A 22,289-nucleotide genomic window follows, 5' to 3' on the forward strand; every position below is an offset into this window, starting at 1 on the left:
AACTCCAGAAAAGGCTGCAACGCATCCAGAACGCTGTGGGGCTCTGTCTGTGCCTTTTTTCTTCCACAGGATAGACACTAGTCAAACTGGGAAGGCATGATAAATGCAAAAAATGCCTCAAAATCCTGTCAGGAAAAGTGTTGAAAGGCAAGAGACTGACGAAAAAGGTTGACTGAACCAATTTAAATGTAAATTCACATGTCAGTTTTGAAGAAAAAAAGGCTAAAAGGTCAAATTCAGTACTCCAGGATCCTGTTACCAGGTACCTGAAAAAAGAGCTGAGGCAATTGTCACCTGCTGAGCAAGATGGGATACTGGTGGTCTCTGCAGCCTTAAAGGCACAGTCGCTGTTTTCCACTCACATAATAGCAGTCTGTGGAGCTACACTGCCTTTCTATTCTTCATCTCTTACCTTGTCAGAAAACGAGTTTGTGAAGGAGATTTGAGGTCTGGTGTGAACATGTACCTCAAATTATATATTTATAAGGATGTTTTTAACCCTCTTACATACATAGCACCCTGCCCATAGGGCTAGCTAGGGCCTACCTTAGGGGTGACTTATATGTAGTAAAAGGGGAGATCCGGGCCTGGCAAGTAAGCTTAGATGCCAGGTCCCAGTGGCAGTAAACTGCACATGCCTGTGGCAGGTTTGAAATTTCTGTGGGTGGCGCAAGCAGCGCTGCAGGCAAACTGGTAGCATTTAATTTAAGGCCCTGGGTATATGGATAGCACTGTAAAGGGACTTACAGGTAAATTAAATGTGGCAATCGGGTATAAGCCAATCATACCAGGTTTACAAGGGAAAGCACATCCACTTTAGCACTGATCAGCAGTGGTAAAGTGCCCAGAGTCCTAACGTCAGCAAAATGGGTCAGAAAAAATAGGAGAAGGAAGGCAAAAGCTTGGGGATGACCCTGTAAAAAGGGCCAGGTCCAACAACTGTATATAAACAAAGTGGATAAATGTACAATTGAACATTTTAGAACGTACTATAAACGTCAAAGAATTTGAAATTGGAGGCTGAAAATTAAATGAGTATCCTCAGATTGATTTGTGGGAGCAGCGCAGGTGCATCAATCAGAATATAGTATGGACGTTGTGTGGCTTCAATTGAATTTAGAAGGCTCTAACTATTAAAATTATTATTTTTGTATTTATATTTGTTTGCAAATTAAATCAAATGTGTTATCATTTGTGTATGTGTTTGATGAATGCTTGTTCCTGTATTTCTATGTATTGTTTTGCGGTTCAAATCATAGACAGTGTTTAGGCCGGGGTGCCAGGCTTCCAGTAATGATTCAGTAGGGGATTCCTGGATTCCAGTGATGATAATGTGGGGGTCCACAGAATTCAAAAGATTGGGAACCACTGATCCAAAATATCAGTAACACCACTAACGCCACACCAAAGCTTTTCCACAATGACCTTAGTATTGGAATTTGGACATCGTGAGGTATATGTGTGCATAGCATGTGTGGCTATGGATGCAAAGGCTCTGCACACTCCTGCAATCTAGTGTTGGGCCCGGATGTTTGAAACTTGTTTTTCTTTAAAGAAGATCTGAGTTTCAAGAGCTGCTCTAATTCCTATACCAGGATAAAGCCCCAATCTCAGATTTGTTGCTTTCACCATCAGGTTTGAATTTTTGACTGCCACTTCTGGAACAGATGCATTCTTCACCGGATTCTCCTGGACCAGCATTGCTATTCTCTGAATTCAGCAAATTTGAAAACAGTTCTTGTCTAGACCATTCCACTTCGGAAGGCTCTTCACCAGTGCCCGAGCAACTGTTTGACACACCGTGCCCAACAACTTTTTGATGCATCATAACTGGGCACCCAAACCAACAAAAGACATCAACAGGACTGCAACACCCTTTAGGTCGTATTCCAGAAAATGTCTGTGTGTTGTGGAATACATGCCATTTCCAGTTATGCTGAGGATCAACACCAAGGCCCTCATTACAACCCTGGCGGTAAATCCTGCTTACCGCCATGCTGACATCCGCCAACATACCGTGGCTGCGGCGGAAATCCGCTACAGGTATTACGACCCACATCTCGTAATCCGCCACAATACAGACACCCACACAATTCCGCCACACCAAAGGTCAGTGATAAACTGGCGATAGCAAAACCTACACCGTCATGCCAACAGGAATACGCCCACACTATCACGACCCACGAATCAACGCGGCGGTCATTCAACCGTGGTAAACCATTGGCGGTACACACCGCTGCGCTCAAAATACACACATTTACAAAACACAACCACATTGGACAAATCAAAATACACACACCTGATACACATACACACACCACACCCACACACTCACACCACTATAAAACACACACCCACATTACCCACAACCCCTTACAACAACATTTTTTGAAGAAGCAGAGAGAGAAAGTATAGCAAAGACAACACCAGCATCCACATGCACACAACACCATCACTCATACAACGTCCACACACCTCAAAGAACACACCCCAACACAACACATCACACAGCACAACAAACATCACCTCACACATCACCCACACCACATTATGGCACCTCAAAGACACCCCAGGTTTTCTGAGGAGGAACTCATGGTCATGGTGGAGGAAATCCTCCGGGTATAGCCACAGCTATTCGGATCTCAGGTGCAGCAGACATCCATTGCAAGGAAGATGGAGCTATGGCGGAGAATTATCAACAGGGTCAACGCACTGGGCCAGCATCCAAGAACAAGGGATGACATCAGGAAGAGGTGGAACGACCTATGGGGGAAGGTGCATTCCGTGGTATCCAGACACCAGGTAGCCGTACAGAGGACTGGCGGTGGACCACCACCTCCTCCCCCACAACTAACAACATGGGAGGAGCAAGTCTTGGGGATCATGCATCCTGAGGGCCTCGCAGGAGTAGCAGGAGGACTGGACATTCAGTTAGTAATATAGGGAGCCACCTGTCAGATGGAGGCACTGGAACCTGGCCTTCAGGAGGCCGAAAGTCTGCTCTATAATCCTCCTTGTACGCCCATGTCCCTCATTGTAGTTTTCCTCAGCCCTTGTCCTGGGATTCCTCACTGGGGTCAGTAGCCATGACAGGTTGGGGTAACCAGAGTCACCTGCAAATCTTGAGGGGTATCTTTTAGACATACACAAACCCTTAGGGACTCTCCCATACCCAGACACCTATTCAAACTGTGTGGGGACCTTGGGCTCACCTATTAGCCACACACGGTGCCTCTGGAGTTGGCCCATCACATAAGGGATGCTGCTATTCCTCAAAATGTAAGTGTCATGCACTGAGCCGGAATACTTGGCATTCACATGGGGGATGTACTGGTCTGCTAAACACACCATCTGCACATTCATGGAATGGTAGCTTTTGCGGTTTCTGTACACTTGTTCATCCCTGCGGGGTGGGACATATGCCACATGTGTACCATCAGTGGCACCAATGATGTTGGGGATATGTCCCAGGGCATAGAAGTCACCTTTCACTGTGGGCAAATCCTCCACCTGGGGGAAAACAATTGGCTGAGACATCCCTGATGCCATGGCCACTGTTGTTTGAAAGGAACCACTGGCCAGGAAATGGAGCACTGACAGGACCTGCACTAGAGGGGGGGGGAATTCCTGTGTGATGGCGGATAGCTGACATCAGGTCTGGCTCCAACTGGGCACACAGTTCATGGATTGTGGCTCGATCAAGCCTGTAGGTGATAATGAGGTGTCTGTCTTCCATTGTCGACAGGTCTACCAGGGGTCTGTACACCGGAGGATGACGCCATCTCATCATCTGCCCCAGCGGATGTGCCCTATGGAGGAGAAAGGTGAGCAGAGGGTCATATACCACATAGGTTGCACAAGGGTTTTTTGCACTATTGTGATTTAATCAGTGTGTGGCGCTGTCTGTCCGTATTCCTGCCCAAAAGTGCTGTGACGCTGCTAGGTGCCCTGCCATGTGCCCCCCTGAAATGGCGGCTGCCTGACCTGTAAGGAGGGACAAGGGGAAATGATGTAACAGCACTGGCGTTGTGCAGCGTCGCAGTAGGCGGTCAAAGACCGCTGCGCAATTCAGCATAGGTTATCATTGGGCCCTATGGGTTCCAGGAGTCAATGACGATGTACGCCGGCGGTGACGGTACCCACCGCCGTAGACGTGACCTCCATTTTCTATCTCTTCACTCACTTGATACCTGACCTTCAACAGGAGAGGACCTACACTGCAAGTGCTGCTGTGACCTGAGTCTGGAAGCGACAATGGCTACAGTGTCTGGGGAAAGGGCCCCTGCCTTCACCGCAGAGGAGTTGGACAACCTGGTGAATGGGGTCCTCCCCCAGGACACGCTACTCTACGGTCCTCCAGACAAACAAGTGAGTACACTGTGCGCATGGTGGATGGGACATTAATGTATGGAGTGGCGTGGATGGAAGATACTTGGGGGGCTGGGGGCTGTGGCCTGCATGTGAGGATGGTCAGTGTATGTGTATTTCTGGGCATGGGTGGGAAGTTGGGGCCAATGAATAAGAATATCCGGACGGGGGAGTAAAATCCATTCTTACTTTACCTTTCCTATAGATCAGTGCCCACCAGAAGAAGGGTATTTGGTGTGCCGTCGCCAAGGAATATGCGACCCTGGTGGTCTATCACAGACAGAGCACCCACTGCCGCAAGAGATGGGAGGACCTGCGCCGCTGCTTTAAGAAGACAGCGGCGGCCCAGCTGGGTATGGCCTCCCAACGTGGAAGGGGTGTCCGTTGCACCATGACCCCCCCTGATGTTCCGGATCCTGGCGGTGGCATATCTGGAGTTGGATGGGCACTTGAGGGCATCACAGCAGCCACAAGGGGGTGAGTACAGTCTCATTCAACTGACTCTGCTCATTACAAGGTGTCTGGGTGGGGGAAGTGGGCTGTGGGTTCCCCTAGGCCAGGGCGAACTTGGTGGGGTAGGTCCCTTGTTAGGCAGGCTCTGTGGCACTCCAATCCCAATAGTAGCAGTGGCCATCTACACCTAGTCAGGCTCCTGTGGGTTCCAGGTGTGCAGAAAATGGGCTTAGGCATTGTCCCCCATGGATGATTTTCCTAAGAACTGTTAGTGCATGGCCTAGTGCATAGGGCTGCTCCCTGTGTGTTGTGTCCGCCAACAGTGGTGTTGTTGCTGACATTAAATATGTGTATCCCCTGTCTTTCCCCCCCTTTTTGTTTTGTCACCCTGTCCTTGTGTGCATTAGCATCATCTGGCGGAGGAGCAGTGTCACCGGAGCAGGAGGGAGCTGCAACCCACATGGCCCTGGAGGGTGAATGTACGGAGTCTGAAGGCACCAGAGGGACGGAGGGCGAAGGGAGCTCCACGACAGGGACAGGAGGGGACACCAGCGACGACTCCTCTGATGGGACCTCCCTTGCGGTGGCGGGCACCTCTGTGCCCACTGCAACAACAGGTACAGCTGCCACCCCCCTACCAGCACAGCCCTCCCAGTAGTCCCTCAGCATGTTTCCCGTGCCCGCTCATCCAGGAGGGTGGGCATCTCCTTTGCCCCAGGCACCTCAGGCTCTGCCCCAGTCAGCCCTGCTGCCCTCAGTAAGGAGGCTATTGACCTCCTGAGATCCCTCACTGTTGGGCAGTCAAGCATTCTGAATCCCATCCAGGGTGTTGAGAGGCATTTGCATCAAACAAATGCATACCTGGAGGGCATTTATTCTGGCGTGGCGGCCCAACAGAGAGAATTTCAGGCTCTGGCCTCAGCACTGATGGCAGCCATTGTCCCTGTGTCCAGCCTCCCCCCTCCAACCTCCACAACCCCGACCCAATCCCCTCTACCTCAGCCTATCCCAAGCACACCATCAGACCAGCATGCACACTCATCAACACACAAAAGTGTCTCAGGCAAACATAAGCACCACACATCCTACAGGCACTCACACAAGCACCATACCCATGCACACACACCAACATCCACTGCCTCCACTGTATCCCCCTCCTCCACATCCTCCACCTACCTCCCTGCCTCGTCTCCACTCACACCTGCATACACCACATCCTCATCCACTACCTCCATCACCAGCACGCCCACCACCACACACCACACACCGCTCACATGCAATCACCACCCCCACTACCATGCACACGTCCTGTGTCCTCTCCCAGTGTGTCTGTGAGCCCTCCTCCCAAAGTACACAAACACCAGCACACACCCACTCAACAGCCATCCACCTCACAACAGGCTCCAGCCCATGCACCTTCACCCAAACTCAGCAGACGTACACCCACTACAACCACTACCTCTTCCTCCACTCCCAAACCCCCTCCATCTTCCATCCCAGTGTGTCTAAAAAACTTTTCCTAGCTCCCATTGACCTCTTCCCTACACCCCCCCACCCCCATCCTTCCCCTGGAGCCAGGATGTCCAGATCCCAGCCCAGCACCTCAGCCACAAAATCCTCGTCCAGTGTGGTCCCTGCAATTCTGGGAACATCGAAGGCTGCACCGATCAGGGCTGCCAGTGTGCCACCTAGTGAGGCCAAGGACCACCCTATTCCGCCACCTGCCAAGGTAAAGAAGGGGCCCGCATGCCGAAGAGAAAAGCCTCACCAACCACCCAGCAAGGCCTCTTCCAGAACCAAAGAGGACAGTGCCAAGGTCCCAGCAGTGACTTCCAAAGTGGGGAAGGGACACAAGGGCAGAGGGAAGTCAGCTCAGGGCATGGAGTCTCCGGGTGAGGGACTGGTGTCACCCCTTCTGCAAGACAGATCAGCAATCTGTACGGCGGTGGCCACCTGCACCTGCAAGTCTGCTGCCTCATCTACAGTCACCAGCATCATCCCCAGTGGGCACCCTTCCGAGACTGCACGGCCTGGTGTCTCCCTCCACAAGTGCAGAAACCTGTACCACCGGCAGCATCTTCGCGGCAGCCACCGCCACCTGCCCCGCGACGTGCCCAGCCACTGCCACTACAGCGGACATCAGCAGCATCCCCAGTGGGCAGCTGTCTGAGGCTGCAGGAGACGTCCTGGACCCTGCACACAGTACATGAGGTACCACAACCAGCACTGCCACTACCAGCAGTTGACAGGCTAAGTCACCGCAGGGTGGAGTGTGGCTCTGCCTCCATGGAGTATCATGCTACCTGTTCCCTGAAAATCTCATGGCTCAGACACCCAGGTGAGGGAATGGGAACTGCCACACCCCAGGTGCAGCATCACTGGGCACAAAGCCCTCTCCAGAACCAGTGGAGAACAGCATCCACTACCCCAGTCCTTGGCAGGATGAAGCACTCTGGGCACAAAGCTCCCTCCAAAACCGGTGGAAGAAGCCACCCACATAAGAGACTGTGGCTTTGCACTCCCCTAGGACCAAGCAGTGGGCAACCCGCCCACTTGAGAGACTGTGGCTTTGTTCTCCCCAGGACCAAGCAGTGGGCAATCCACCCACTAGAGAGACTGTGGCTTTGTACTCCCCAGGACCAAGCAGTGGGCATGTAGCCCCCTCGAGGAGCAGTGGCGTCGTCCCATCATCCGGCTGAGGTGCCCCCCCTCCCCTTCCACCTGAGGTGCCTGTGTTTTTCTCAACCTGATGCCCCTGCAGTGTTCTCTGTTTTGAGGCAGGTGTCATGTGTGGGCCTCGCCCATGCTTTTTGGGACCACTGGTCCACGGACATTTCATGGAACAGTATACAGACTTGTGTACTTGCTGTAAATATTTGTATATACTGATGACTTCAAGTTATCTTGGCCTATCTGAATTTTCGATTATTACACTTGTTTAAATCATTTCATTTGGTCCTTGCACTCTTCCAGGGGGTGACGGGGTGTATCTGTGATGTAATTGGATGTGTTTGTGTGTATGGTGTTGTGGGTGGGGGTGGGGGTGTTGCGTATTCCGTGTGTGTTTCACTCTCTTTTTCCTCTCCCCTGTGTGCTAGGTGCAGTACTCACGTGGTCGTCGCCGGCGTCTTTGATGTTCCTGGTAGATGAGGAGGTAGACCAACATGGGAAGGAGCTGTAACTCGGGCTCCATGGTGTCCTGGTTCCTCGTTGGGTGTCATGTGGTGAGTGGTTTCCGTTCCAAAGACTGTTTCCGCTGTGCTTTTGATGGCATTGGTACCGCCCCGGAAAAGCTGGCGGATTGGTGCCTTGTAATAGTGTGGGCGGTACATTGTCTTCCGCCTGTCTGTTGCGGTTACCGCCGCAGTGTTTGTTGCTACCGCCGTGGCGGTCACAATGTAAAAGTGGCTGTCTGTGTTGGCGGTTTCCGCCTTGATTGCGATTCCATTTTTTTTACCGCCAGCCTGTTGGCGGTATTACTGCTGCTTTATCACCGACCGCCAGGGTTGTAATGAGGGCCCAAGTTCCCTTAGTCAGACCAACACAGTATGTCTAACCTCTGCGTAGCCCCGAAACACAACAAGGCTTCATGCAGTGCTTTTCAGGCATTCTAGCATTAGAAAACCGCCAAGCACTGAACAGAAAAACTGTAAACTTCGTACTTGTATAGCGCACTACTCACCCGTTAGGGTCTCAAGGCGCTGTATGCATACCGCTGTGGAACCCCTCCTGGCTTTTCCCTGTGAGGTGCTCACTCCTGGGCAACCTCCAATGTGAAGCCAGGCATCCCAGCGCTGTTGGGGCCGTTGTGGAGATTAAGCAAGCTATTGCCCAGAGTTACAGAGTGGGACCCATGAATTAGATTAGGCACCGATGCGAGAATTATCAGGTCCGAGGAAATTGAGTCCAAGACCCTCTGAGGCGGGAATTGAACCCTGGTCCCGGACCAGATTTCTGCATCAGGGTCTGCCTCTCTAACCATTGAGCCACACTTCTCCACACAGAGAGACTTTGGGTGCATCACAAAATGTTGCGCCAACCTTAATCTGAGGCCCCAACATCTTTGGGACAGTAGATCTTTTTGGGACAGAGGAAGACCAAGTGGGTCAATCCAATGATCCAGCCACAAGGCCGGAAGTGGTGCAGGAAGGATCAGAGATGCTGTCCTCTGAGACCTCTGGCGTTGAGCATGAAGAGGCAGAGAATCTACCCCAGAAGCCATACGAAGTTCAGGTCCACGCCTAATGCCCCAGTCCTGCCACATACTCAAGATTGTCAATCATTTCAACTTCCAAAGCGTCTTTATACTGAAGCAGAGCACCACTCCCGTGGATGTCGGGCACTGATCCCCGAATCTAGTATGCAAAGGCTCACATCTATAGGTCTTGCTCTGCCAATGGGAGTCCCCTCAGTTCCATGAGCCTGCTTCAACACTGAGCAAGCCCCCACCCAAGGGTCCCAAACCATGCTGTCCATCAATGCCCCATGGCCACCTCTAAAAACAAGCTTCAGAGCTAAAGTTGATGCCAAAACCAGCCACATGACCAGCAGAAAATACCTCTCAACATCTGAGCTCTCACAACACTGAGGGATTGATCCTTTTACAGCTGCCGTAGGTCCTCGACAAGGCAGAAAAAAAATACATCGACCCTCCAATGGGGACGCTCTTGAGCTCACAAACATGCTCTTCCATATCCCTGTGAAACATTGAATGGCCTTGGAGGAGGAGATATCATTGGAGCCGCTCACACCTCTATTCTCAAGAGGGTGAGAGACAAAGCCACAAGTCTTCCGCCAAATCCCCATGTCTCTAGTCATTCCCCTCCACCACTGCTGCCATCACACCTTTACACACCTTCACAGTCTCACTCTACACTGTTCCCTTCTGAATCTGTTCACACATACTCAGACCCTGGTAGCCATACCATCCTCCAGGCCCTTACTGTGAGCCCTTAGCACCCAGGGAAGGGGAGAACCCATGGGAGGACTATTAGGTTGATCCTCCTGATGCCACAAACCTGGACCTTTACCCCACAGAGGCTCCCCTGGCTGATGGCGCCACCACTAATAACGCGGTAGTCCAGCGGGCCACCCACCATCCCAATGTGAACTTGCAGGTGGTGCAAGTAGAATATGATCGGTGGGGTATAACTTTAAGAATCCACAACCAGTAAGAAGAACAGCTTTAACCAGATCAGACCCTATCCCATTGTGTAATAGATTCCATCCTCTTACAACCTTGGAAGATCTAGATTGACTTAATAATAAGAAGAAAGTCCTTTCCCATGAATTGGTACAGGAAGTACATACAGAAGGACCTGACATGATTAAGGAAGATATGTCCCACATAGTGGCACCTGTAAGAAACATAATAGGAATTCAGATAAACCAGAGTAACTCCCCTACAAATGTAATTCACTCAATAGATGGTGGCATACCTATTCGAATTCTGAGTGACCAGTATTGTCAACTTCAACAGAAAGCGGAAATAGCCTTACTTTATTGGAATATTGCAGGTCTAACTAATAAGATCAGTAACGAGATCTGGGTGAACTTCACAGAAGATTTTTCATGTATATGTCTCCAGGAGACTTGGCTACTAAATCCTGTCCATATAAACGGCTATAAAACATTCCACACACACCAGCCGCACAGACCAGACATGGCAGGCCAAAAGGAGGACTATGCACATATATTTCTAATAAGTTATGCCTACAGAATTTAGAAATGCAATCTACGAGTTTGTACTACCAAATGATAGAGAGTAATTTGGATCATAAGACTCATCTAGTAATCATTAACTTTTATAATAATTCATCTCCAGGAGAATTTTCTAATATTCTAAAGGCGATGGGAGACGATCTAAAAAAAATATGCGCAAATAATAGATGCAAGATTTTCATTATTTGGGGTGGTGATTTTAATATCCATCCCTGTAAAGAAATCTCGGAAAAGGTATGTGGCTGGGATCCTGAAGGCACCGGTTTAAGACTTCATTTCTCACATACTATCCAAGGAGATGCAATGAATTTAATGGCTCAAACTTACAACTTGTCTTTTGTAAATGAATTATACTTGGATGAATCTCAGTTTAAACCAACTTATAATGGAAGGGGTGCTAATACTGTGATTGATTATGTTTTAATGTCAAACCATTTTGCACACTATCTTACGAACTATATTTTGCACAACATTGCAATTAGTGATCATTTTCCCCAGAGCTTGAACCTCTCACTAACCCCTCTTATTTCGGCTAAGGGTGATAAGGTCACGCTGGTAAACGACATTGAATTAGTTCCGCGCAATGGATACACGCTGCGATGGTCTCAGACAGACCCAAAGATCCTACTGAAACAGTTAATATGTGATTGCAACCAAGCCTTTGCAGACTGTCTCAGGGAGAATCTAGACTCAGGAAAATGTTTAGGTGCTTTTACACAGATCACGCAAGCCATAAAAGAAGCTCTTACTATTAGAAGAGGTAAGATGGGACAGAAAAGGGAAACGGGTTGGTTTGACCATAATTGTACAAAAGCGCATAAGAGACTAAAAAAGGCCTTAAGTGCCCCAAAAAAATGCCTGACTGAAATACGTATGTGTAGACAGGAACATAAGACAGCCATGAAGAAAAGGAAATTGATCTTGAAAAAAACCTTGTGGGAAACCTTACATAAAGCAAGCTGTACGAAGGATAATATCCTCTTCTGGAAAACAATAAATTCTCCTGTGCTAGGGGATAGAGATACCCCTAGGATGGAAATCGCAATTTTGGAAGAGGACTGGATTGCATACTTTTCCAAGTGATATAAACCCCACAGATTCCGTAAAGGGCCCAGGCCCCCAGGAAGGCCTACGTTTGACCATAACTCCTCAGTTCAGCCTAGAGGAGGTAGTGGAAGCCATAAATTCAAGCAAAGCAGGGAAAGCGCCGGGTCCCGACGGCGTTCCGATAGATTTATATAAAGCCAATATACAGCTATGGGGTCCTCTACTGACGCAGACATTGAGGGCCATTTGTATTCAAGGACCCTTACCATCATGGCGAGACTCTAATATTGTCCCAATATATAAAAAAAAAAAAAGGTGATCGCCTCAGTCCAGCCTGCTATAGGCCAATCTCCCTGCTGGATAGATCAGCTAAACTAGCAGGGAGAATCATTCTGAACAGACTGCAAATATGGGCAGAAGAAAAGGGTGTTTTATCTCCAGTACAGTATGGCTTCCGCAAAGGAATTGGTACAGTGGAACAGAGCCTGAATTTAAGCAATATTATTGGAAAATATACAAGGATTAGAGCAGGTAACTTGTATCTGGCCTTCATAGACTTATCATCAGCATTTGACTGTGTACTACATGACAAGCTATGGGACATCTTAAGCAGCATGGGGGTAGAACCAACTATAATTAAATTCATACGGGGATATATACACAGGGTGTAGAGCAAGAGTAAGGTACGGGTTAAGAGGGGAATACACTCGCCCTTTTGGGATACATAGAGGAGTGCGCCAAGGCTGTGTTCTTGCTCCTTTCCTGTTTTCAATGTATATAAATCATTTAGAAAGTGAATTGATAAGTAAATGTAAAGATCTACCCCAATTGGGAAATCGCACTGTCCTGGTATTACTCTATGCGGATGATGCAGTACTCATGGCCAGGACCCCACTAGCTCTTCAGAAACTTTTAACTACCTGTATCACTTTTATATCAGACTTGGGACTCACCGTTAATCGTTCCAAAACGTTTATTATGAACTGTGGTGGGAAACGCGGTAAGATTTACAATACCACCATCCAGGACGGGAGGGTCGAAATAGCTCTAACATTCTCATATTTGGGCATAATGTTTGACAAACAGGGTTCTTGGGTTAATTGTATGAAAACGAAAAGAGATCAGAATATTAAAACAATGGCGGCTTTAAGGCTTTTTTCAAAAAGGCTTGGGGGGATTATCCCGCTGAACATGATAAAAATCTATAAAGCCAAGTATATTCCGGCTGCTATGTATGGGTCAGGAATTTGGGGGTATATTAATTGTAACCCAGTTCAGACGGTGGAAAATTACTTTCTCAGATACCTGTTAATGGTACCAAATGGTACATCATCGTATATCAGCCACTCGGAGCTGGGGGTCCCCTTTCTAGCTGACTTGATAAAGATCCAATCATTATTGTTATGGCATAAAGTCTGGACTTCTGAACACACTGGATTAAATAAGGCCATTCTGTCTGACTGCATGGTGTCAACATACTCATGGAGGGTCCCCTGGTTGAGATATATTATGACCTTTTTTGAAAATATGGGTAATAAAGATTACTACACAGTCTTGTTGGGAAACATCACCAGGAAGGAATTGAAGGCCCTGGCATTAAAGTATTTAGAAGAATTGCAATGGGATGCAGAATCAAAAAAGGCCAGTGCTATGTCTAACCAATTAATTTTGTCGGCGGAGGGCATGCAGCCCTACCTGGTAAATGTGGTAAATCACCGACACCGTTTTGTTCTACCTAGACTAAGGTTAGATACTTTTTACCGCTTAATAACCTTCCCAACTATGAATGACTGGAGCACCACTCTAAGGGCATGTCCTTGTGATGAAAAGGCCTCTCAAACTACGATTCATGTGGTCTTATTTTGTAAATTCTATGCTAAGCAGAGAAAGCGCCTATTGGTGCCTCTTTTAAGATTAATTAATTTGCCCCAGTGTCGCACTGCGTACGTTAGCCTTCAGGTTTTATCCTCTATTGAGATGTGCGGAATTTTGGCTGACTTTTTATGTTCTGTATTAACTATAAGAAAGTCAATGGGGGTAGTGGTGTAATTGTAACCAGCTCATTTAAATATTTGTGAATGGGAAATTTAATGTTATGCATTATTATTATTTTTTTCTTCTTGTTATTTATCTTTTTATTATTTTATTCTATTGTATTAAAATATTTAGATGTGTTATATTTGATACTTTTATGACTTGCTGAAAGTCGAATAAAGTTATTACTACTACTACTAGAATATGGTTTCCTCAAGAGCCCTTGCCAAAAACTGAAAGATCGGGACTGTACCTGCCTATGCTTAGAGGCATGATGAAAACTGTTTCCAAAAGATTCTAGGAACCGATTAAAGAACAGACATCACTGAAAGAGTGGAAAAGAAATTGAAGCTAGTAATGGATGAACTATTGTACATCTGGGTTTAGTTCCACTCAACTCACTTGTGGTGCACACAGCATGCAAACGTGCCTTGGTGCAGGCAACAGGTGATGCACCTCAACCGGACCAAAAAAGTAAAAGGATTGATGCTGCTGGTGCATCGCCAACTCCCTTGTCCTGCTCTCCATTTAAGACAGACCCCTCAAGATGAGGCTTCTCCCTGACTGGTGCAGTAAAAGGGCTGGTAGCAGAAGGCAAAGTCATATCTAATGCCAACATTAGATGCTCTTTGGATGCTGCAGACACGGGCCTGTACGCCTATTGCATTGTGTGCTACAAGATGATGTTCACAAACCTATGTGTGGAGTTTACACTTCCATCTCCCCTATCTTTTTCTGTGCAGGAACTCTGCAGATAAAAAAATATGTTGTAGTAAATATAGGAGGGGCAGATGGGAAAGGCTAGAAAATGGAGAATACTTGCTACAAAAGGGGAGAGTAATGAACGGTTAAAGAGGAGTCTTGGGAGTACATTCAACGATCCACGGAAGAGAAAGCACATTCTTATTTACAAACTGCACTTCTAAAGTTACTATGGCCAAAAAGGGACCCAAAACAGTGGGAAAGTTCTCCCCCCTAGAGCTGGTAGCTCTGCAATGCAATGTGTTTACATTACATCCTAAAAATGTACATAATACATAATCAAAGTATAAAATCATCCTCTTAATAAAAACTGCCCTGATGCACCTAATCGATTATTCATAATCCCATGGGTACCCAATTACGTTCTGCTTAACTTAACCCTTACGCTCCAAGCACTGTGCAAGCATTTGGCCTTTGCACACACAATTGATTCATTGCTGTCTGATTTTGGGATCCTTAGCATTACCTCAATTGTTCAAGCACCCAGTTTTCTTCAAGTGGGAAGCAATCAGGATCTCCTGTTAACAGCATAAGCTGGACAAAAAAAAACCTAAAGTGAGCTGCCGTTTCTCATGAAGATGTGCAAGGTGGGCAAATAGATGTTAAATGAGTCACTGAACACCACTTACTATGTAAGGCATTAACAGGTAAAGGACCATTTCTGAATTTCAAAAATAATGCTCTAGCTTCAGGATGCTCGGTCTTATCCAGGAACTGCTCGAAACTCAGTAAGCACTTTCCTTTGAGAAACTTTTCCAATAAACTTCCCACTCAGGACTCCTTATGCCACTTTTTGTTAATGTGCAACCAAACCATTTGTTTGATCACTCCCTTCTTCATTGATTCATAGTTGTTCCACAGCTCACCCATATCTAAGTTATGGAACATTTTTTTCCAGATAGAACCAGGATGCAAACTACTCTGGTTCAACTTGGGGCCTGATTTAGAGTTTGGCATACAGGTTACTCTGTCACAAACATGGCGGTTGTTCCGCCTGCCTTGTTAAGATTCCCAGAGGATATAATAGCACGTAATACAGCGTACGGGATATCCGTCACATTTGTGACAGGGTAACCCATTCACCGAAATCTAAATCAGGCCCCAAGTCTATTATTTCCATAGGTGCCTTTTTATATGGGCCCAATTCCTTACTTCACCAGAGTCTTATCCAGTAAGGAAAGGGCCTGAGATTTGCAGTGTGGCCAATGTGCTCTGCACAGAGGGAAGCAATTGTAATGGAATCAAGGGAGCATTCTGCGGAAGGCGAAGAGAGAACTTGTATGTCTGTTTTCATTTATGGCTAATTTTGTCATATCTCAGTCATAAGGTGCAAAGCCAACCGCTTTGTCACAAAAGATCTCTGGAACAGGTGATATTGGGTGAAAAAATGAGGTTTTTAAATCTCTGAGTACTGTGCGTGCTCCATGCTGTAGAAGTACCTGCCTTTTAGTATTCTGCCCCGCCCATGAGGAAGAATCGACCAGCCATATCACTAGGAAATCGAACTCCTTTACTCTCTCAAGAGGGGCTGCTCCTCAGATAAATCTTTCCACTACATGGTCTATAGGGGTTAAAACTCATAAATTGCATCCCATTAATTTCTAATCCGTAAAAGTCACAGTAAATTTAACTAATAAAATTTGTAAGCCTGCTGGTGTTCTTGATATTAGTTGCTGGTCATCCACTTAATTTGGGAGATTCATTATTATTGTTACATAATTGTTCAGTTACCCCATTGATATAAAGAGTGAACGGTGTAGGGGCTAAAACACATCCTTCACGGAGTCAACAGTGACTCCAGATCTCCCCTTTTTTCCAAACAGACCATAGCTTTGACCTGGGCAGCAGATTGAAGGCTGCCTCAGATCTACAAAGACCACATGTAGGTGCTGCTGCTTTAGCTAAATGGTCCTACAGGCCAGTAAGGAAAAGTGGATTGCGTGGTAACATATTTATGATGCCCTTCGCACCACCTTGTGCCACATTTGTGTCATTTCTTTTTACATAAATGTGGCATTAAGGTGGCATTTCGCACACAACATATTTGAAAACAATAGGTCTTCCTGTGCTTTGCTGCATTAGCGCCATAATTTATGGTGCTAATGTGGACACGACAGTCTTTGTGTGCCATATTGTAAGTACAGCGCTCACATGGTGTCGTTAGGGGGGGGCACAATGGGGTGGTAGAAAAGTGGCACATCATGAATGATGCACCACTTTTCCATAAATGTGCCCCTTGGTCGATTGTGCTTGTGTCACCCCTGAATCCTGGGATAGAACCTGTGCACCCTGAGTCCAATGTAACACTTCAGTCAGGGTCTGTCTGCAAACAATTGTTTGGACAGTATCTGTCAGACTAGATTGGTCTGTAATAGGCTGGAGTATCCCTAGTCCTTGTCTTAAACATGAGAAGTATGTCTGCCGCTTTACAGATGTCCGGGACTGCTGCCGCTATCCAGTTAGTCAGTGCATTAATATATGGCCCACAGCTGGCTCAAAGGAATCTAATCTGCGTGGATCGAATCTAAAGCAGCCGCTTCTCCCATCTTCGTGGAGTCTACAGGTGCTGATATGTGTCTCCAGGGTGAGAATCAGATGGTGCGTTTGACCTCCCTCCCTCTCCCGGGGCCCCGGATACACACACGGGGATTGATGCAGGGACCTTGGGCCATATGGAGGGCTTTAAAGGTCTTTATCCTTGCCTTGGGTTGCATGTAGAGCTCCTCTACCCTCTACTACCTTGGGAAAAAAGTGCAAGAATCCTTTGCTATCTTTGCTTTTTCAAGTGGTAGCCAAGTCCAGCCAGTGGGTGCCTCCTCCCTCTCTTACTACCGGTTTCCACGTCCTTATATTCTTCTCTTGCGGCTACTACTGAATCTTCACTGCACCGTCAGCAGCCTGGAGTAGTTATGTCTTGCCTTCCTACCAGAAGTATTGTACTATAGACCTCCTTCATCCTTGCACTTCTAGCTGAGACTCTCCTAAAAGCTGATCTTCGAGGGTGTCAGCCACGGGCAGTGTATAGATATAATTGGGGTGATATTGATGGGGTGCTTGAGTAAGGTTCTAATATCTCTGCTACTGTTGAATACATAGTATCATATTTACTGGGGCATTCAGTGATACATGACCATTTAATACTCCTATTATTGTGGTGAAAACCCAGTGCAAATAGGGTGTCAGTTGCGGAGGCATGTTTATTAGGGTGGGAGAGAGAGGGCCTTGTGGTCACTATTCTCTGTCTCTGACCCTCATGTCTCCCCTACTTGCCCATAGGCGTAGATCCGGCTCTGTCTAGTCAATGCTGCTTGTATGCTCAGCCCTCAAAAAGGAAGGCTCAGCATCACAGCCTTATAAGGAGCAGCCATTGCCGACCCCAGCCCACATGAGAGGACTGAAGCTACCTGTGAAGCCACCGGAGGTGTCTTCTTCAAGAAGGGAGCTCTTAGCTCAGGGATGTCCCATTTCTTATCCTCTTCTTTCATTGAAGCATATACTGGGCCAGATTTACAAGTCACCTTTAGTGACGCTCCGGTGGCGCTATTTACTGCGCTGTATTTACAAGGTGGCGTTAAAACACTTTTTGTGGCTTAACGCCACCTTGTACGTAAGGCCCCTTCACACGCAGCACTTTGCGTGGAAGGGGCATGTAATAGGTGTTCTGTGGGCATTCCACCGCAACACCCATTACATTTTGACGCTGCCCCAAATTTCTGAGTTTTCTTAACTCTGAGGCAGGGCCAAAAATGGAGTGGCATTAGCATGACGCAATGAGGAGAAATGCTTTAATTTCACCTAATTTTCTGCTTTTATTATGTGTGCTGCATTCTGCAGCACACATAGCAAGAGCTAAAGGCCATGAATTATTGTTTTTGTGCATGAAAGGGACACCTTCCTGCACAAAAACAATTTCCCGCGCAACGCAGCCATGCTTGCACCATGGTGCAAGGGTGGCTGCGTTGGTGCTCAGCAGCTGATTTAGCGCAGGGAGAAACAAAGGGGTGCACCGTGTTCTTGTTAATATGGCAAATCCCTGTGTTTCTAAAGTGACGAACTCCAGCGCTGTCAATTTTGGCACATTGTTTTATGGGGTTCGAAAGTCTTGTTGAAATCATCCGCAGTTACCAAAGGATAGCTAACAATATCCTACTCCAAATATTTGTGTAACGATTGTATACATTAAAGAGCTTCGTAATGGGCGTCTTGGCAAAGAACACGAAGAGCCCTAACATTTCATATCAAGTAATTAAATTTTTATAGCTAATGACGCGGTTATCCAAATGGTTGATCCCCCGGCGTGAACTGTATTTTTCCACTCATAATCTAGGTATCCTGGTCTATATAGGGCTGATCTTCCCATGTTTCCTGAAAGAGGCATAAAAAATACTGATCAATGAAATTGCCCCAGTAGGGATCCCCAGGCTAGGATCTTAATCTCGCCATGTTCCAAGATATTAGCTTATTTACTTTCTGATCCAGTACTGGTGCATCTTCATTAACAACGGGCTCGAGATCCTGAGACCTCATCGGCGACTCGACCCACTGGAGCTATCCTCAGTACTTCCAGAGTCCATACTGACCATGCAACCTAGAGGGCTCATCTGCAGGGCGCTGGGAGATGAACATCCTTTATTCTGCAATGGGGGGAGTATTAAGTCAGTCTGTTTCTCTCAAATTTGAGCTCAGGGAACACCCCACGATCGTATTTGGTGTGTTCCTTTCCCCCTTGCTCACCTTTTGGGGTGCGCTATGAAAATCACTGGGACCAGGAAGAGTGTGCCGAACAGGAGGGTGCCTATGTTTAAACCAAATACTTTTGACATTTGCAGGACTAGTGCGTAAATCAAGATCCACCAAGCCTTCCAAGAACCCTGTTCCTCTGATTTTAGCACAATGTGATCATATGGGCCTTTTATTGGTGAAACATACTCAACATTTAGAAGAACTGCTTCTATCACAGAGCAGCATTGACTGTAGTGTCTAATACAGCGAATTAACTTATTCTTCAGTGAGTCCTTATTTTCTTTGAACCCAAGAGGAAGCATCAAAACATTAATCATATACAGTACATTACTGCTTCTCGCAGGTATGCAACATTGATTAACTAATGCACTCTGCATTTGTTGTCGGAGCAAAACTTCAGATTTTTCTTTACCCTTTTTGGGGCATTACCTTGAGCTTGCTTTTGAATACCTTTACTACTCCATTGAACAGGTACCTGCACCGAGAATAACCTTTCACTAATAGAACCTATAAAACTCGTCACTTCCTACCACCCCATGAGGATTCGGCACAGCAGATGCTACATCAGTAGCTACAGATTGAAGCTTTGACCGTTGAGACTGTGCAGAGGATATTCCTTAGTCCCACTAGAGCAGTCCATTATTACCTCGAACCTCATGGATGTATACATATTCTGATTGCAAAACAATTTACAAATGACTAAGATAATCTGTGGGAAATCAGCATTGTGATTCTGCCTTTTGATCTAAAATAAGCACAGAGAGGCTCCACGAACATCATGGCACCAGTGATTTCTACAGCTCCATCTCCAGGAAATCCCGGTTTACCGGACGACTGACTAGGACTGACTACGCCATGCTCCTTCCAAGACAGAGGCTCTTTGAATCTTAAACAGGACAGATCAGGACTTCTTTTGACATTGCCAAGTGTCAACTCCTTCCCTCGATCGATCTCAAATTTATCAGGGCAAGATTTTGAACCAGGTTGGAGAAATTCTTTCTCAGGAAGAAAGAATCATTTGCCTCCAGACTGTAATCAGGCTTCTCTTGAGGCTCTCAGCAGACATCAAAAAGGAGTTGATGTGGTGGTTGATCCTGAATAAAGTCCCTAAGATCCAACACCATTCTGGCCAGGCCCCCCATTCTATCTTAAAAAACACTTCTCCCGATTTACGCCAACTCATTGTCATATCTATTATGAACAATAATAACATGAATGTTGTTTGCCCTTATCGTTCATAGAACAAACAGAGTGTCAAGTCATTCTGATAATGACATAGATATACACCTGATGCGATACCCAGTCTGGAGCAACTGTTCCTCATCAATATGTCAGGGCCATCCTTAGATAATTCCTCAAAGCGGTGTAGTCTGCATTGATGTCCAATTGTGTCAACGATACACCTAGGACTCTTTCCCTGGAGTCTGTAATCTATGTACATTTCTTGAATTATGTTAAGTTTTTCATCCCCGATAATAATTAGTATTTAAGGACCACCAGTTGGCCCCTTAGGTAGAGAGGTTCTTTGCCCCATATTGTCCTGCAATATACCGTCTGAGACGATCTTGGTGATTGCAGGCACCCAGAAAAGAGGATGCATCTCGTTTGACGCTGATAAGTTCCAAGTACCCTAGGGAGGCTGCTACTGCAGTACTTTTGCCTTTCAAAGGAAATGCTTCCTCCACAGCACTTCCGATAACAACAGCCTGAGCTGTCAATAAGGTATGCAGTGCGCCACTTCTCCCTAAGAAACTCTAGACTGCAAATTACATGCTCTCCTAGGGTAGAGTATAGAAGTAGATTTTACAGTGTTAGGCTTTTAGATGACATTTTCAAACATGTTAGAAATGTTACTTTTGTTGTTGTTTACAACATGCCTTCTTGCTGTTTTTGTGATATCCTGTGTGATTATTTTAGATGTACTAAGAAAGAGGTTTGCCCTGTTGTATTAAATACTTTTAGTTAAAAGTGACTTTTTTCTGAGTGCTGTGTGTGTGATACTTTGAAGAGCGAAATAGGTTTACTGTTACCACAGTGCCCCCAGATGCCTTTCCAGTGAGTAATCCAAAAACAATGACCTCACTTCAGATATGTATTGGGTGGGGTTCCGCGGGTTACAATAACCTGTTTTTCACATTCAGCGCGGGTGCATTGAACTAAGTTCACCTGTGTCACCTGAGGGTGGGAAAGCAAACCTTCTATAACTGCACCAGAGTCATAGTTTATGCAACAGTTGGTGCCCAATGTGGGGCCCATATCTTAAGGTTATGCTCTTGAGTATTTCTCTCACTATTCACACACACATATACAATTATTACGTCCTTATGGAGATGTTTGTAGTAATCATGGTTGCCTCCTACTGGGGACAAGAGAGCACCTATTTCCATAGGTTTATCAAGCTTTACTTTTTAAAGGTTATTCCCCATTCTGTGTGTTTTCTAATCCTTTGATTCCATTTTCAAATGAATCTATTCACCATGGAGTCGATTACAGGGACTCAGCATCTCGAGCTGTCACTGTTGGTTGTACGTGATTTCATGGAAAAACATTTTAATGGAATTCCATTATTGAGAACCCATTTCATCTAAATGGTTTAATGGAGATTTTCAGGATGAATACCATTTAATAGAAACCAATTAATAGAATGTCTTTTTGTCAAAATTGGCTTCTGCATAATTAATTTTTAAGATCTAAATGAAATGTTAGAAGGTATTAGTTTCAGAAATATTTTCATTGAAAGTACATCGGGACACTATTTTGAATTTGTATCTTCTACATTGACAAGCAATTTGGATCCTTTAAATCGCTCAACCCTAACCACCCCTACACACTATCCATCTCTAACCCCAAAAAAGCCTCTTCACGTATAAACTACACGCATCACTGACCCCTAAACTTTACCCATCCCTGAATACTAAATAACCTTTCTAACTATAAACTCCACTAATTTCTGAACCCTAAAACACTCTTCTTACCACTAAACTCCACCAGTTCTTGACCCTCCCATCCCTGATCTATTAATATCCTGCACCACCTCTAAACTCAGTTCAAGCCTGAACCCTAAAAGACCATCACCAACACTGAAAACCGCCCATTTGTGACCCCTAAAATCTCTCACCGCCCGTAAATTTCCATCCCTGACCCCTAAAAACCCTTTCTAC

At 46.2% G+C, this 22,289-nt stretch overlaps 1 protein-coding gene across 1 annotated transcript in view; it reads left to right on the forward strand.

The window, feature by feature from the left end:
- Positions 1–22,289, forward strand: part of LOC138285943 (zinc finger protein Xfin-like) — a 664,541-nt gene that overhangs the window by 204,762 nt on the left and 437,490 nt on the right. The window contains exon 10 of the mRNA XM_069226463.1: positions 11,080–11,302. Coding sequence (XP_069082564.1) covers positions 11,080–11,302 — 223 coding nt within the window. The remainder of the gene's footprint in view (positions 1–11,079; positions 11,303–22,289) is intronic.

The sequence above is a fragment of the Pleurodeles waltl genome, chromosome 3_1 (assembly GCF_031143425.1).
Source record: "Pleurodeles waltl isolate 20211129_DDA chromosome 3_1, aPleWal1.hap1.20221129, whole genome shotgun sequence".
NCBI lineage: Eukaryota > Metazoa > Chordata > Amphibia > Caudata > Salamandridae > Pleurodeles > Pleurodeles waltl.